Here is a 16,834-nt window from a genome sequence, read left to right as displayed (position 1 = left end):
GACCCTTAAATCCCCGTCTATTGTTGACAAGTATGCACTGAACACGTTGGATCTATTCCATGCTTGATCACTCGCCGATCTACTTCTACTTACTGTGTTTTCTTGGTAACAACTAGCTATCTTGGTCCTCGAAGCGCCAACACACCCCATCCAGTTTACGCAACCTTCACATTATATGTGAGCTACACTTTCCATTGTTCTCAGCCACTCTTGTCTTTTATGATAACGTGAGTGTTGTTTATCTTTCGTCCAACCCAGTTCAACACAACCGGAGGGAACATATTGAGATTAATATCCACTTTTTCAAGACCTTGTTGCTACTTGCCAGATTCTTGTTCTTTATGTTCCATTTCGATACCGCATGTATATATCTTCACGAAGGGCTTGCCATCCGCTCTATTTGATGAAATTCATAAAAGTGACCTAACTGCGGGGATGTTAAGAAGCCTTTTGTACATAGGCGAACTATTGGGGAGGCTAGGGAGGGTGCATGTCCCCCCAAACTTTTGACTAATTGCTATAAATTTAATATTATATGGGTTTAAATAATATTAATTTTACAAGTTTGCCCTTCCAGAAAATTAAAAGTAGCCCTTCCAAGTCCAAGTTCCAAATATTTAAGGGGAAAAAAAAAAACAATCCCTCAAATAAAAAAACCCAACTTGCTTATCTCACAAGCCGCTCTTCATCGTCATTGATTTCCGATCAATTTCCTTCTGTAAGTTCTTTTTTTTTTCAAAACTCTTCTTTTATTGTTTGTTATAATAAGATTTGTTAACTATTTTACTTTTAATCTTAATCTTGATTGTCTGATTGATGATTCTTAGTTGTATTACAGTATATTAGATTATTTACTCGTATAGATTATCAATGACTAGTTACTCAATAGTCATCTACTTATGTATATTCTTTAGGTAATTACTAATTAGATTTATACAATAATTAATTTCAATATTTTTATTAAACAATTAGGCTATGATTCACAGTAGGTATATATAGAACTTAAACTTTAGGTGAAGAGAGTTTTTTTTATTGTATGTAGTTAAATTATATTATAAAAGTTCTTACTTTTATTTACACTTTTTGGTTTTGCTGTAAACAGGAGTGTCAAGTGTTATTGGTTTTTTGTAATGCAACAAAAAATTCTTTCGTTTTACAAGAGGAAACCTGACACAACAAACAACACAAATGAAGATAGTAAACGTGCTAAAGCTTCAACAAGTGATATCGAACAAAATCGAAACGAACCAGAGGTCCAAGTTACTGAAACACACGAGCCGGATGTTGAGACAACGGATCTTAATTCTTTAGAAAGAGATCCTGGAAAGAGAAAACGTATGTGGGAGTATTCAAAAAATGAGAGGGAAAAAATTAGAAGAGATTATTTAAAAATGGGCCCATATCAAATTCAATTGCAAGAATACCCTAGCAAAGGTTCAAAGAAACAAGCTCGTAGGTTTCAATATTCATGGTTTAAAATTTTTTCTAATTGGTTAGAGTATTCACCTACAAAAGATGTCGTGTATTGCTTTCTATGTTACTTATTCGAAGACAAACAGAATGTGCATAATGGAGGAGATGCGTTTACAGTCAAAGGATTTAATAGTTGGAAAAAGGTGAATGATGGAAAAAGATGTGCGTTCCTTAAGCATATTCGTAGTTCACACCATAAAGATGCTATTGTTTATAGTGAGAATCTACTAAACCAAGCAGCACACATTGACAGTATCATAGAGAAACGAAGCAAAGAGAAAGTTTTACAGAATCGTTTACGGTTAAAAGCTACAGTTGACATAGTTCGTTGGTTGACTTTTCAGGCATGTGCTTTTCGAGGACACGATGAAACTAGAAACTCAAAGAATAGAGGTAATTTTCTTGAATTGTTAAAACTTTTAGCGTCATATAATGATGAACTTGCCAATGTTGTGTTGGAGAACGCCCCATATAACTCACAGTATATAGCAGCGTCGATCCAAAAAGAACTCTTAGGAATCATTGCAAATAAGGTTCGAAAACATATTCGCAGTGAAGTGGGTGATTCGTACTTTTGTGTCATGGTTGATGAATCACGAGATGAGTCCAAAAAGGAGCAAATGGCTATAGTTCTAAGGTTTGTTGATAATGATGGTGTGATTAGAGAACGATTTTTGGATCTTGTACATGTTAGCGATACTACATCAGTAACCCTTAAGACATGTTTATGGAAACAACTTTTGCTTTACGAGTTTGATACTAGTAAAATTCGTGGCCAAGGTTATGATGGTGCGAGTAACATGAGAGGGGAGTGGAATGGGTTACAAGCGCTTATTCGTAAAGAATGTCCTTTTGCATACTATGTTCATTGTTTTGCACATAGATTGCAACTTGCCTTAGTTGCTGCTTCACGAGAAGTTATACCGGTTCATCAATTTTTCTCAAATTTGACTTTCATTACTAATGTCATTTGTGCTTCTAGTAAGCGCCACGATGAGTTACAAAAAGCTAAGTCAATTGAGATTAAACATTTATTGGAATTAGGTGAAATCGAAACAAGTAAGGGAGGTCATCAAGTTGGGACTTTAAAACGAGCTGGTGATACACGTTGGGGTTCTCATTTTCATTCTGTTTGTAACTTGCTTAACATGTTTAATGCCACCCGTGAAGTTCTTAAGAGTATTATTGAAGATGGAACGTACTCATCTCAACGTGCTGAAGCTGATACGGCTTACAGGTATCTCATATCATTTGAGTTTGTATTTATTTTGCACTTAGTAAAGGAAATAATGGGAAGGACTGATATTCTGTCTCAAGCTCTTCAAAAGAAAACTCAAGATATTGTTAATGCCATCCGTCTTGTGTCAACAACAAAGAGAAGCCTTAATGAATACAGAAATGATGGTTGGGATTCGCTATTTGCAAAGGTAACGTTGTTCTCAGAGAAACACCATATAGATATACCCGATATGAAAGCTCTTTATAAGTCTACCCGATATCGTCCTCGTCGACAAGATAATCATGTTACTGTTGAACATTATTATCGTGTAGATTTATTTATTTGCACCGTGGACAAGCAATTGCAGGAGCTCGACAGTAGGTTCAATGAGCAAGCCATGGAATTGTTAACTCTTGGCTCTTTATTACTGCCTACAAAAGATATGGAATTGTTTGACATTGATAAGATTTGTCTTCTAGTTGAGAAATATTATCCAACAGATTTCACAGAACAAGAGATTAATATGTTGAGATATCACTTGGAGCTTTTTAGAATTGAATTGATTGAAAACCCAAAGTTTAAAGATGTTTCTACTATCGCTCAACTATGCACGAGTCTTGCAGAAACTAACAAGTGTGAGCCGTATTATTTAATTGACCAATTGATCAGACTCATTTTAACACTTCCTGTTTCAACTGCTACGACTGAGAGGGGATTTTCAGCGATGAAAATATTTAAAAATCGACTTCGCAACAAGATGTCTGATGATTTTCTAGCATCCAACTTGGTGGTTTACATAGAAAAAGATATTGCTCAAAGATTTGATTCAGCGTCTGTCATAAGTGACTTTAAAGACCTAAAAGGTCGTCGCGCCGAGTTGTAGTTTTTTTTTGCTTTAACGTCTACGTACTTTTTGTCTTACTTAATGGTTGTATGAACTCTCTCTCTCTCTCTATCTCTCTCTCTCTCTCTCTCTCTCTCTCTCTCTCTCTATATATATATATATATGTGTGTGTGTGTGTGTGTGTGTGTGTGTATGTGTGTTTGTATTTTTATGCGATTTCGCCCTCTCGGTACTATAGTTCAAGATCCGCCACTGCTTTTGTATAACCCTTTATATATAGTATTTTCACATGGCCAATTTGCATCTATGTATATCTTGTTTATTTGATCAAGAAACCTAATATTGTAATAATAATTACTATTATTAATTATATATAGTTGTTTTAATTTAATTTGGTAATGTATATTGATTTCGTGGATCGAATGTTGCAATATATTGATATTGATTCTTTATGAAGAAATAATCATATGTTATATATATAGAATTAATACCGTTTCCCTCTTTTGTTGCAGAAAAATGAACTTCAACAGTTGAGTAGTCAACTGAGTCACTTGAAGATTCCACTGCGTGATATACTCTTGGCCACAGATGACTTTTCTAATGAATACAAGATTAAGAGTGGATGTTTTTTTGACTTATACCAAACTACGCTCAACCATGTGGATAAAGTAAATTCGTTCTTTGTAATTATAAAACACTTGTTATTGCCTGGAGACAACGATCTACGAGTAGAATTTTTCCATAGGGAACTTGAAATGCTTAGTACTTGTAAGCATAACAACATAGTCACTCTAGTTGGATTTTGTGTAGAAGGTTCTAAGATGATCCTTGTCACTGAGCACGCGTCTAATAATGGGCACCTTGATGATTATTGGCGCAACGTCAAAGACAAGTCTATTCTTACTTGGGAAAAACGATTGAAAATTTGTCTTGATGTAGCATATGCATTAAAATATATTCACTGTGAAATGGAAGACCGTATGATGATAGAACACTGTGATATAAGTAGCAAAAATATTGCCCTTGATGAGAATTGGGTGGCAAAGATTATATTTCATAATAGTTTTTTGACGACGGGTAAGTTCCAAAAAAATTTAGATGTACGTTGTTTAGGAGTAGTTTTGTTAGAGGTACTAACTGGGGTAGAAGAGCATTCCTCTACGTTTAAGAGGAAAATAGATTCGACAATCAAGAACGATAGTGGAGCCCACATAGCTTCTTTGAAGAAATTTATCCAAATTGCATCTGAATGTGTCGTGAAACCTGTAGACCAAAAGCCAACAATAGAGGTCGTTGTCAATGAGCTCCAGCAGGCGTTACTCTTACAAGTAAGTAAATACTCCGTATATTTAGTTTATACCGTAAACAATTTAACAGTATATGTTACCAACGCGCTTCACATGGCCGATCCCTGGGCAATAAGGTAAAAAAAAAATGCCCGTCCTAAAAGCTTTTAATGAATCTCATCCTACTTTTTACGATTAAAAATCAAATTAATCTAGGCATAACTATTACTTAAGTTAAAATTTGAATAATAAAAGAGAATTTATTATATAAAGTATTTAAACAGTAATTATATTATTCCATATATTGAAGGTTAGAGAATTCGGAACACGATGAGAACTCTGTAAGTAGAATTTGAGGAGTTATTAGCAACCCGGGGAGAACTTGGATGTTATCCCATATATATATATATATATATATATATATATATATATATATATATATATATATATATATATATGGGCGGGGCCAGAAATTTAGGTGAATGGTGTCACAAAATAATCTTGGCGTTGCAAAGACTTAATTGACAATGTTTGATCAAGTACAAAGAGAAAAAAAAAACTCATACTTTCCAAATTAAGTCATTTATTTCGTTTCTTTAATTAAGGTCATAGCTTAATATTTTTTTAATATCTTCAAGATTCTAAAGAATCGTTTAAATCAATTTTTGTAGCATTAAAGGAGTAGAATTAGCTCTAAAAATTTTGTGAGATTGTACTTTTCTTATAACAAATTCTTTTAGTATAATCGATAGTTATAGTTATTAAATATAATGTACTAGTGAAATGACCCGTGGAATCACGGGTTTGTTTAAACGAATCAGTTTAATGATATATTTTAAGTATTAAGTGAACGTAAATACTAAAGTCGTTTAGTTTAATGACCCGTGGAACCACATATTCCGACTAAGAAACTTATCGTTGTTTTTACAAACATATTGATATACTTAACTTAGTCAGAATAAATGAACTCCATTTATCCTCCCACAACTTTCTTCCAATTTTGATCACAATTATTATTTTTTTTATCATAAAAGTTACATTACAACATTTTATTGAGACATGTATTTCGCATACATATGTAACGTAATTAATCTCGTAAAAAACCTATATTTTAATAATAATAATAATATAATAATACTCCCTCCGTCCCACTACAAGTGTCCAGTTACTTTTTCCACAAAGTTGCAGGAAATTTCACTAACTTCATTATCTGCCAATCAGAAATCTTCTCTCTCCAGAATAACCTCTTCTGATTGGTTCAAACATTAAGTAGATACTTGAAATAGGACATCCCAAAATAGAAATGTGGGTCATTATCATTTTCATTATTGTAGTAATATCGTTGTATATGTATGTAAATCAGTATTGTTATCACATCGTATTGTTGGTCAAAACTAAAACTGAAGTGCTACTGGTGATGTGAGCAAAAGAAGTAAAAATTTGTAGTTAGTTAGATATACATATCAATTTTTGACGAAACGTGATTTATAGTATCCGTAGCCTATCAATTAAGAGAATTTAACAACAATAAAAAAAATTACAGTCAACTAATATATAAAGATAAAGCATGAACAATTGCCGCTAAGTAAATTAGAGCCTAAAGACGTATCACATTAAGATTGAATAAATGGATAAATATGATGAGTTTATATGTTTAAAATGTGCTCATATGATAATCATATTTAAGTGGGTAAATATGTTTTTATTAAAGTTAAGAAGGGTATATATGATAAAAATCATAAATAAATAAATAAATAAATAAAATATTTATTTAATGTTAATGACATCATCAAGATGGCTTAGATTTTTTTCTTTTTATTTTTAATTTTTTTAACAAATGAATTAGTCTAATAATGACATCATCATTATAGAAATTTAATAGAAACTATAGATAAGTACAAATTTATAATAGACAGCATATGATATTAACTAAATTTATTAAATCAAGTTAATCATTAAACTTAATCGTAATAAACCATTATATTTTAGGTAGGTCTACAATTTAAATAAAAAATTTATAGATAGTTATGGAGGAAGAAAAGTAAAATAACGTTAATAGCTTGTGAATATATAAGTTGGAACTTGTAAATAAGAGGAAAATGAAATTGAAAATTATTTCAATTCTCACAGTGTCTGACTTTGTTTGGGATGTAAGGGTAAAAATGATTTGCCAAAGACTTAAACGGCTTATAGGCCCATCCATCTTCATATATTTAAATAAACAGTCCAATTATTTATTGAATGGGCTTGAGTCACTCCCTTTTAATCAATTAAATGGGCTGGGGACTGGGTCAATCTTTTTATCCATTAAATTATTTTCCATACTAATTATAAAGTTAGAAGGCAAATTTAGAAATTTGAGTGGTGTCACATACCCCCACAAAGGGACATGTGGCTCCGCCTCTAAAGTGTTCGTGTTAAAATATTCGTTCTAATCCCTAATTTTTAAACCCAAAACCTTAATTTCTAAACCCTAATAACTAAACTCTAATTTTTAACCCCCTAATTTATAAACTTGAATTTCTAACCCCCCCCCCCCCCCCCCCCCCCCCCAAAAAAAAAAAAAAAACCTCAGAAGCAAAACATTCGTTGCATTGACTGTTATCATTTATTTCTTCGAGCGTTTTCCCGCCAAAATAATAACATTTATTAAAAAGTGTCTTTTTTAAATATTCATATTTTCATGTGATCTTAATAACATTTATTTCTTCATAGAGAACACGTTTTATCTCTGTCAAAATGGCCACTAAGTTCACCTTCATGAGCGTCTTTGAAAATTTCTAATCCAAGTGATCAATCATGGATGCACAATCGATTTCCATGAAAAAGAAACCCTTCAACAAAATTGAACTCCTTGTATGGCCCATTATAGCATTCATCAAAAACCTTTTTAAAGAAAACATCTTCTTTGTACATATCTTTTAGCTTTTCAAATCCAATAACATTAACTTGCATTGTAGACAGCAAAGAATGTTTCCAACTTAAAGGATCTGCTACCTTGTTACAAATCCCACTTTTATGCTTGATGAGGAAGGTGTAAGCTTGCAAAAATTCCATTCAACGATAGTTTAAGCATGTGTTGACCATTTATGTATTTTAGAGCTTCATGGTCACAATATGGTCAGAATATAGAATGAATTCTTTCGATATAAGATAGTGCCTCCAATGCTCGAGTGCTCGCGCTGTAGCATAAAACTCTTAAACGCACTGAATTCTTTCGGTATAAGATAGTGCCTCCAATGCTCGAGTTCTTTCGAGAATCAGATAAACTTCTCGCTGAAAAAGGATATAGGTCGGCCATCTTGGCTTAGGATGGCACGATTCCAACACCCGACGCATCACAATCAAGCTTAAAAACCTTTCCATAATTCGGTAAAGCTAGTACATGTGCCTTTGTCATTTTAACTTTAATCAGCTCAAATGCATTTGGAGCTTCTTTAGACCATTTAAAAGTACCTTCCTTCATGCATTCCGTTATAGGCGAACCAATGGTGTTGAAATTTTGAATGAATCTTCAATAAAATGTAGCAAGTCCATGAAAGCTCTCGACTTCCTGAATCGTAGTTGGAGTTGGCCAAGAAACAAGAGCATCAATCTTAGTTGTGTCAACATGATTCCCTTCTAATGAAATAACATAACCATGGAACACCAGGCTATTTGTTATGAGCTCACATTCCTTTAAATTAACATAAAGTTCCCGATCTCCGATTTCTGCCAACGCCTCGAAATTTTCTCTAAGATGCTCCAAGTGCTCGGTCTATCCCTTGCTAAATGCAAGAATATCATCAAAGTGCATCACTACAAATATGCCAATAAAAGGCTTAAAAACAAGTTTCATTAGTCTCATAAATGTATTGGGAGCATTAGAAAGGCCAAATAGCATTAACATTCCAACCAATTAAAACACCAGTAGTTCTTTAAAACCTTAACAATAAAAATAGATATTGCGACTAAAAGTATATGTAAATTGAGCAATATCAACATGACACAAAACCGTCTAGGAGACACAGCTTGAAAACACTTGGTACCCATCACAAAACTTGTGCTGACTAAATGAAAATTCACTTTTGGGTCCGGGTAGTCCATCACTTAATGGGTGTACACTTTGTACATCCTAACCCATTTTCAAGTGAAGACCAAATCCCTCAATCACACCAAATTACCAACACGATTCTCAGTTATTGCAATGCAATTGCACTCTGATTGTCGCGCATGATAGGTGTTTTTGTAAACTTTATCTCATATTATGCTAATTGGTGTTGCATACACACTAACCTAGCACAACTTCAGTTGCAACATACTCAACCTCTATAGTAGATGTTGCTACAAATTTTTTGTTTTTTCGGACCAACTCACAAGCTTCTCTCCTAAAGTTGACATCCACTAGGAGTTCTCTTTCTGTCTAACTAACACCTTGCATAGTCCACATCTGTGAAACCAATTATATTAAACCACTAGTCCTTGGGATACCATGGATTAAGTGATCAAGGTTAGGGGTACCTTTTTATGTACTTCAAAATTCTTTTCACAACTTTAAAATGAGACTCTTTATGATTAGTCTGATGGCACATAGACATGTACAAAACATTATATTTGGTATACTAACAACTAAATAGAGCACATCAAAAACCACTTAACTTAGAATCAATTCAATATGATTATAATGCTTAAAGTAACTTTTAAACAATAACAAGTGGAATAGAACACACGTATTCTCAATTAATTGTACATATTCGATAACTTGAATACACAAATACAACGATCGTTCGTATAATATGAATGAATAACTAAACTATTTGTCTAGTCTACTCTATTTATACTATACAAATTGTGTTACAATCTTTTATAACATAAGCTTGATTTCTTATTTTTAAAATCAAGCTAAATCTCATAAAATACGTGATCTCCATAATTGCAGTTGAATACTCATATATAATTGACTATATTTACTATTGATCTTTGTTGCTCTTTACTTTGTCACTTTCCATAACATATCAACGTATAAATAGGAAATATGGTTTTCTTCAATAATCTGAAAAACATAGATAGTTTGCTTCTTGAGATAGTATGATTGGCACTAGTGTGGGGATAGTTTAAAAATCCCACACTTTAATCACACATTTGACTCATTAGCTTCTTCAAAAAAACTACAATGCTGAATAAAGTAATAAAGTTCTCATTCAGAGGTCAGCTTTTTTGCGTATATGTTACAACTTTTTTGCGTATTTTTTTACTTCCACTTGTTTCATTATTTCATATAGGAAGAGAAGCATATATCCAATGATCAATTTCCACCTGTGGAAATTCGTGACGTTAGATCTCCTTTTTTGATCCAAAAAAAATATGTTGATTCGGAAGAGGAAGATCCTGAAGAGGTAGATCCTGAAGAGGAAGATTCCGATATGGAAGATTATGAAGAGGATGTTGATGAAATAACATGTGTAAGTACTCTACTGTTACTTTAGCTCTTGTTATAGCGTCTTATGTAGTATATAAAGCTAATAGAAAATGATAGTTTAAACTCAGGTTAAAGAAACATGTTCATATAGATTTTCTAATCAAATATATGGAGTTTTTCTTTGTACTCCGTATATCACAGCAATGAAATTATATCCGCAAAGACCATGTACCCTTAGTGTCACTACAAGAAAAATGATCTTTTGTAACATTCTTTTAGTGTCGACTGGTCTCTAATAATGCTATTTAGTTATCATTTAAAAAGTCATCATTAAATTTTGATCGTTTATACGATGTTAGTGACGTAACAGTTGGTCACTATAGTGACCAATTTCAGTATTTTGCTCCCTAGTCGTGTTTTATGATAGATCAATAGTGACGAGAAGTGACCAACATACTTTAGTTACTAACTTGACTTGGTGACCATTTTTGTGTTGTTAGTGATGAAATATCGTTATCACTAAAGTTGTTTTCTCTTGTAGTGTGTTGGACGCTTATTTTTACGTCTATTAGTTAATGGGAAAAGTTTATATGCAATCAAAGAATAAGTTAAGCATATACTAATTCATTTCGTAAGCATTTGTGCCTTTAAATAATTTTTTTTTTTACTTATCAGGCCCTATTTTACCCTTGCACAAGAAATTAATTATAATTTTCTACAGTAAATTATAGCGATAGTCCTTATAGTTAACATGAATTTACATCAAACATCGTTATCTCTTGTAAATTATACTGATCGTGTAAGATTTATTGGGTATTACACGATGGCCGCCCTTGTAGTTTTTTTGAAATTACAACAATTGTCTTTATCTTTAAATAATTGCACCGATATACTGATTTGGTATTGCACGGCAGTCGCCCCTTAGTTTTCATGAAATTACATCAATCATCTTTATTTTTTTAAAATTGCACCGATAGCCCTAACGTACATAAAAGTGCTTGCTTATGGTCCCCCGGCTTACTTAAAATGCGCGATAATAGGAGTGACGATCAACACACATTATAGTAAATCGGTCACCATTAACGTACACTTTTATGTAAGTTAGGGACTATAAGTGTAATTTTGAGAAGATAAAGACGATTCATGTAATATAATCAAAATTACTCGGTGGTGATTTTCAAAAGATAAAGACGATTGGTATAATATCGCGTAGACTATAATGACTATCAGGATAATTTAATTTAATTTTTCCACAGACAAGCTCACACACCCTACTCAAATTTTGAACTAGCTTATATACAAAAACTCAAAATTTTGCTATTTTATTGCTACTTCATACTGTGACAAAAGTCCACAATGTTGTTTTGGATTGTTATAAATCAGGTGTTCCATTTATGTTTAAACTAATCAAAAGAGATCTTAGTGTAGATAGATAATATTTTATTGGTAGAGAATAAAGTTAACGGAGTTTTCTAATGCTTTCTGTCGAAGGAGCAATACAAAAAAACAGTTTTTCTTATTTGGTTTTCATTCATATATATATATATATTGTTTAGTTAGCTAGTATAACCTGTAACAACCTTTTCCCCTTATCGGTAATCATAATGACATAGGGAGACAAGTTGAAGCATTTGAAGATTCCAGTAGATGAAATAGAAGATGCCATACAAAAATCGGACTCGCGTTTCGTGGGAGACTATGAGATACATAAAGTTGAACTTCAATGTTTTAATGAAGATAATATTTCCTCTGTGGAAGGGAAGAATAACGAAGGTGAAGTACCCAAGAGACGGAAAACTGTATATATAAAACGAGTGAGGTCACGAGAAAGAGTGTTCTTCACAAAACTTGAAATGCTTATTAAGTCTAAGCATCCGAACATAGTCACTGTACTTGGATTTTGCGTTCATCATTCTACTAAGTACGTTGTCCTTGAGTATGCTCCTAATGGATTTCTTAATGAACATCTTAAGAACATTAAAGACCACCCGATTAATCTTACTTGGGTTAAGCGTTTGAAAATTTGCCTTGATGTTGCAAATGGATTGAAATATCTTCATCACGAGATGGATGATCAAAAGATGATAATAAACTGTTCTATTGCGAGCAGCAGCATTGGGTTGGACGAGAATTGGGGGGCGAAGATTTATATATTTGGGAACTCAACGCTCGTGTCTCGGAATCAAGATGAGGATGTTATCAATTTCACTAGGATTGATAGAATTACTGTATACACTGATCCAGAATTTGTGAAGAATCGTATTTTTAGAAGAGGAACAGATGTATATAGTTTCGGGGTAGTTTTGTTTGAACTTCTTTGTGGGAGGTTAGCCGATGACCCAATTTACACTAGGAAAAGTGTCGCAGGGTTAGCTTCTGTGGCACGACGACGTTTCAATGAAAAAACAGTAACGGAAATGATAGATCCTATCATCAACGAAGGAAGTGGAGATTACAAGTTTACTCTAAGTAGAGGAGCCAATAAGGATTCTTTGGAAACATTTATAAATATTGCATACGAATGTTTGGCAGAAACTGTGGACCAACGTCCAACAATGGAAGTGGTTGTGGGGGAGCTTCAAAAAGCCTTATTATTTCAAGTAAGCTAAACCTTCAATAACATGAACTTTTCTTTTTTGCTTACTACATCATTTTCTCAAATGGAAAAAAGTATCAATTAATTTTAATAATTCTTCAATTCTCGTACATTTTAAAATACAAGGTGCATATCTAATGCATAAGGCATTTCTATCAGGCTTATAATATTCATAAAGTTTTTTGCTTTAAGGTGTATGTAAAAACATATATGTACTTTTAGTAATGATTATGAGTATTACACTTCTCAATTTGATGCTATTATAAAGTTATTTATTTTATTTGCTCCATCATGGCTTACAGGAAAACAATGAGGATGATCCCATAATTTCACTTGAAGACATTACAAAGGCAACGGGAAACTTCCATGTTGACAACTGGATTGGAAAAGGAGGCTTTGGGAACGTATATAGAGGAAAACTTCCTAAAGGTGATGGATTCGATACCATTGTTGCAAAGCGATTAGATAAAACAGGTGGTCAAGGGGAACAACAATTTCGGAATGAGCTCCAAATTCTTTTTAATTATAAGCATGAGAATGTCATCCGTCTTGTTGGCTATTGTGATGAAAAAGATGAAAAAGTCATCGTTTATGAGTATGCGTCGAGAGGAAGCCTTGATAACTACTTGAATAATACTAGTCTTTCTTGGATGTAACGGCTTAACATATGCATTGATGTTGCAACCGCATTGGAATTCCTTCACGGAGGAGTTGCAACACAAGCATCGGTGATACATAGAGACATCAAAACTGAAAACATTCTATTGAATGATGAGTGGAAAGCAAAATTAGCTGATTATGGGCTTTCGATGATTAATGCAATAAATCAGAAAACAGAATATATCATCGCTAATGCGTGCGGCACAGAGGGCTACGTGGACCCACTTTACCGAAAATCTAGCTTCTTAACCATGGAATCCGATATTTATTCATTCGGTGTTGTCTTATTTGAGATCTTGTGTGGAAGATCAACATTTTGGTTCCACAAACATGAAGGTCAGTTTCTGCCTAGCTTCATTAAACAGAGATTTGAAGAAGGAAAACACAATGATGTTGTTTTTAAGGCTATAAAGGCCCAGATTGTACCGAAGGCGCTGAGTACATTTCAATCAATTGCCAACCAGTGCTTGAATGTCGATAGAGAAAATCGACCAACAGCTAAAGAAGTTCTAGAACAACTTAAGAAGACATTCGAATTCCAAGTAAGTTATCATAGTTTTTTACATAGGCAGAATCCCTTTAGTTGCATGCATATTTTCCAAATAAAAATAATTATTAACTTATAAGTGAACTCCGCCTCCAAGTGTATAACATAATAAAACATAAATCACTTCATATAAATGAACATATGTTTGGTAAAGTATTTAAATTATATCATAGTGCTTTTGTCGACACATGCATTTACACCTTTTATTAATCCCAACCCTTAGTACAGTAGAAGTTTGATATGTGTAGCTTTGTACCACTTCATCATTACTTTGTTTTCATAATTGTTCATGAGTAGCTTTCTTTTTATATTATCAAATGTCCAAATCATTTAAGTTACATCAATTGATGAGTAAAATTTCCCCTCTTAAACATGGCTAAGTATTAATTAAGGGCAAATGGCCCGAAAAGATAACCTAAGTTACTCAATTTGACAATCAAGTTAACCATCAATTTGCCTAAGCCCGAAAAGGACTTCAATTTAATTTTTGCTCAAGAAAATGATTACGTGTTTAAAAATTTTAAAATTGAGGTAATCTTCGTCAAAAAAATTTAAAATTGAAGCAGTCTTCGTCAAATTCATTAACGGCCGTTAGTCAAAAATACAAAATTGTTCCTGAAGTTTATTAAATTTTCTAGCAATCATCCTCTTCACCATCACCAGTAAAAATGGATGAAATTAAACCAGATTCCACCTCACCTCAAATTCCCACTGCTTCAAATCCTACCCAACAACCACCATCACCTTCTTCCCAAATCAACACCACTTCAAACCCTACTAAACTCCCAATCCGTCCCCAAAAAATACGTAAATTATCATCATCACCTTCAATTTCTGATGAAACTGAACATCAATCAACAATCGCTGAAGCTGATGCATCAAACCGTTATCAAACCGCTGGCTCTAGATTTACCTAAATATATCAAACCCTTATCAGCCGCCGGCTAGATCGCCGCCGCACTCAGCCACCTCCGATCAGATTAGGGCTCTAAATACGAATTTTTAATTTGGGTATTCTTTAGGCTTTTTTGCTGGGTATTTTGTGTTAGGTGTCAATTGTCAACTCAATGATTTTCTGATTAAGAAATCATTTGATTGTTCATGTATTGTGATATAAAAGCTTCAATAGCTTGTATCAGGTGTATTACAAAAATCCCTTTACATAATCCCTTTACATTTTCGGGCCATTTTCCCATTAATTAATGACATTATATATATGCAGATTTCAAAAAGTGATTGAGTTTCTACCATTTCATATCAAGAGTAGGCCTTGTTAAAGTCAAATGTTTTCATCGGATACAATCTGTTTACTTACTGGTATTCAAGCTTCAGAAAAGTGGACTATGAATGGAGGAAGTTCTTATCATGTCATATATGTCATAAGCTAAAAATGCGTTTGTTTGAATCTGAAGCGGTTAATTAGGAACGATGTATTGTTTTATTGTACAAGGCTTTGAATTTTGTCATGTTGTTTTGAATAAACTGATTTTTATTGATTTTTATTAGCTTGATATTGAATTGAATAGTGAATTGAATTATCAAAGAACTATATATAGTTTAAATTGATTACTCTTAATTTGGCACAACCCTTTATTTATAGAGGTGATTCTAACAGTTATATTCTTTCTAAAGTAGGGAGCCTTTTTGCTAACAATTGACGTTGTTCAAATAATTTTATTTGTGGCAAATGGCTGTTGGTGAATCTTGTTGTTATCTTGACTTGTTGTACTTGGCTACTACTTTGGGAGACGATGACTCTTAGTGTGTCCCACACATACAAGTCTTTGCTTTGTTTTCATATTTTGTTTATTTTCTAACATTTCCCCTCAAGTTTAATAGTGAGATTTTTGATATTCAACTTATCAATATGCCGTTGAAGAATCTTCTGTCGACTGACTTGTTTTTAATTTATTGCGGTAAGTACACTTATATCTCGTTTTTTTCATTGGCAAATCATCAAACATGACAATGTTTTAAAGTCTCTAAAGAAATCAAAGAGCCACAACAACAATAGAATGAAGTCTTTCTTTCGATTCCAAAGAAGTACGCCATTGAGATCATCAATCGAACCTGAAAGCTTAGTTTCGATCGATTCGTGTTTGTTTGATGTTTGCAGATTGTATGTATAAGTATGTATGCTACTGTATATGATTATGAAGGTGATATTAGTGATGAATATAGATTTTGGATGTTTATTCCTTGTAAGAGTTTGTTACAATGTATTGAAGGTTAAGAGAGTTTGTTAGAGTGTGTTTGATCAAGGTGTAAGTGTTGGTGACCTATAATGTAAGGGTTTAGTCCATTTACATTTGAAAGGGTATTTATACTACTCTTAACAAGCCTAAACATTGACAAATTATATCACTGATATTGAACCTTACAATTTCCCCATTTGATCTGAATGTCATTGATCATCTTTTTGCTGTTGACCTCTAATTATGGGGATTTCTTTTATGTCTTGAACTATTTCTTTCAAGTTTTGAGTTGTCCCCGTTGGAATAGCCACAATTGTTTACTTGAAATGGTGAAACTTTCTCTTTTAGAAAATTCTTCGTTGTCGGCTATTGATGTCTGAAACTTTGAGAGAAAAAAAAAAGAAGGAACTTTTTGGTGATTTTCTTTAGCTCCTCCTTGAACATTGAATCATCTCGCTCCCACCTCAAACATACATAGGGAGATAGAAGAGTTAACCTTGAGGATTTGTACCAAAGTGTTGGTCCCGATTTGACAACAAGAAGTTTGTAAGAGGGGGGAGGGGGTCAATACAAATCTTTTAGTTAATTAAGGGTTTTTATCAGTTTAAGCATATAA

At 33.1% G+C, this 16,834-nt stretch overlaps 2 protein-coding genes across 2 annotated transcripts; both read left to right on the top strand.

The window, feature by feature from the left end:
* Nucleotides 1–483: 483 nt before the first annotated feature.
* Nucleotides 484–3,575, top strand: LOC139904661 (uncharacterized). The gene is made up of 2 exons (XM_071886594.1): nt 484–718; nt 1,103–3,575. The coding sequence occupies exon 2, from the start codon at nt 1,131–1,133 to the stop codon at nt 3,573–3,575; it is 2,445 nt and encodes an 814-aa protein (XP_071742695.1). The 5' UTR covers nt 484–718; nt 1,103–1,130.
* Nucleotides 3,576–4,789: 1,214 nt separating this feature from the next.
* On the top strand, nt 4,790–15,447 carry LOC139845085 (probable serine/threonine-protein kinase PBL28). Its single transcript, XM_071835309.1, has 5 exons — nt 4,790–4,864; nt 10,084–10,263; nt 11,834–12,820; nt 13,119–14,018; nt 15,246–15,447. The coding sequence occupies exons 2-4, from the start codon at nt 10,225–10,227 to the stop codon at nt 13,470–13,472; spliced, it is 1,380 nt and encodes a 459-aa protein (XP_071691410.1). The 5' UTR covers nt 4,790–4,864; nt 10,084–10,224; the 3' UTR covers nt 13,473–14,018; nt 15,246–15,447.
* Nucleotides 15,448–16,834: the final 1,387 nt, after the last annotated feature.

The sequence above is a fragment of the Rutidosis leptorrhynchoides genome, chromosome 4 (genome assembly GCF_046630445.1).
Source record: "Rutidosis leptorrhynchoides isolate AG116_Rl617_1_P2 chromosome 4, CSIRO_AGI_Rlap_v1, whole genome shotgun sequence".
Classification (NCBI taxonomy): domain Eukaryota; kingdom Viridiplantae; phylum Streptophyta; class Magnoliopsida; order Asterales; family Asteraceae; genus Rutidosis; species Rutidosis leptorrhynchoides.
This window is presented reverse-complemented; position numbering and strand designations above follow the sequence as displayed.

Bases quoted from the DNA above. Each gene is read 5' to 3' on its own strand.
- LOC139845085 (XM_071835309.1), top strand. From the start codon at position 10,225: ATGGAAGATTATGAAGAGGATGTTGATGAAATAACATGT. The intron at 10,264-11,833 runs GTAAGTACTCTA...ATAATGACATAG, and splicing joins ATGTTGATGAAATAACATGT to GGAGACAAGTTGAAGCATTT. The intron at 12,821-13,118 runs GTAAGCTAAACC...CATGGCTTACAG, and splicing joins AAAAAGCCTTATTATTTCAA to GAAAACAATGAGGATGATCC.
- LOC139904661 (XM_071886594.1), top strand. From the start codon at position 1,131: ATGCAACAAAAAATTCTTTCGTTTTACAAGAGGAAACCTGACACAACA.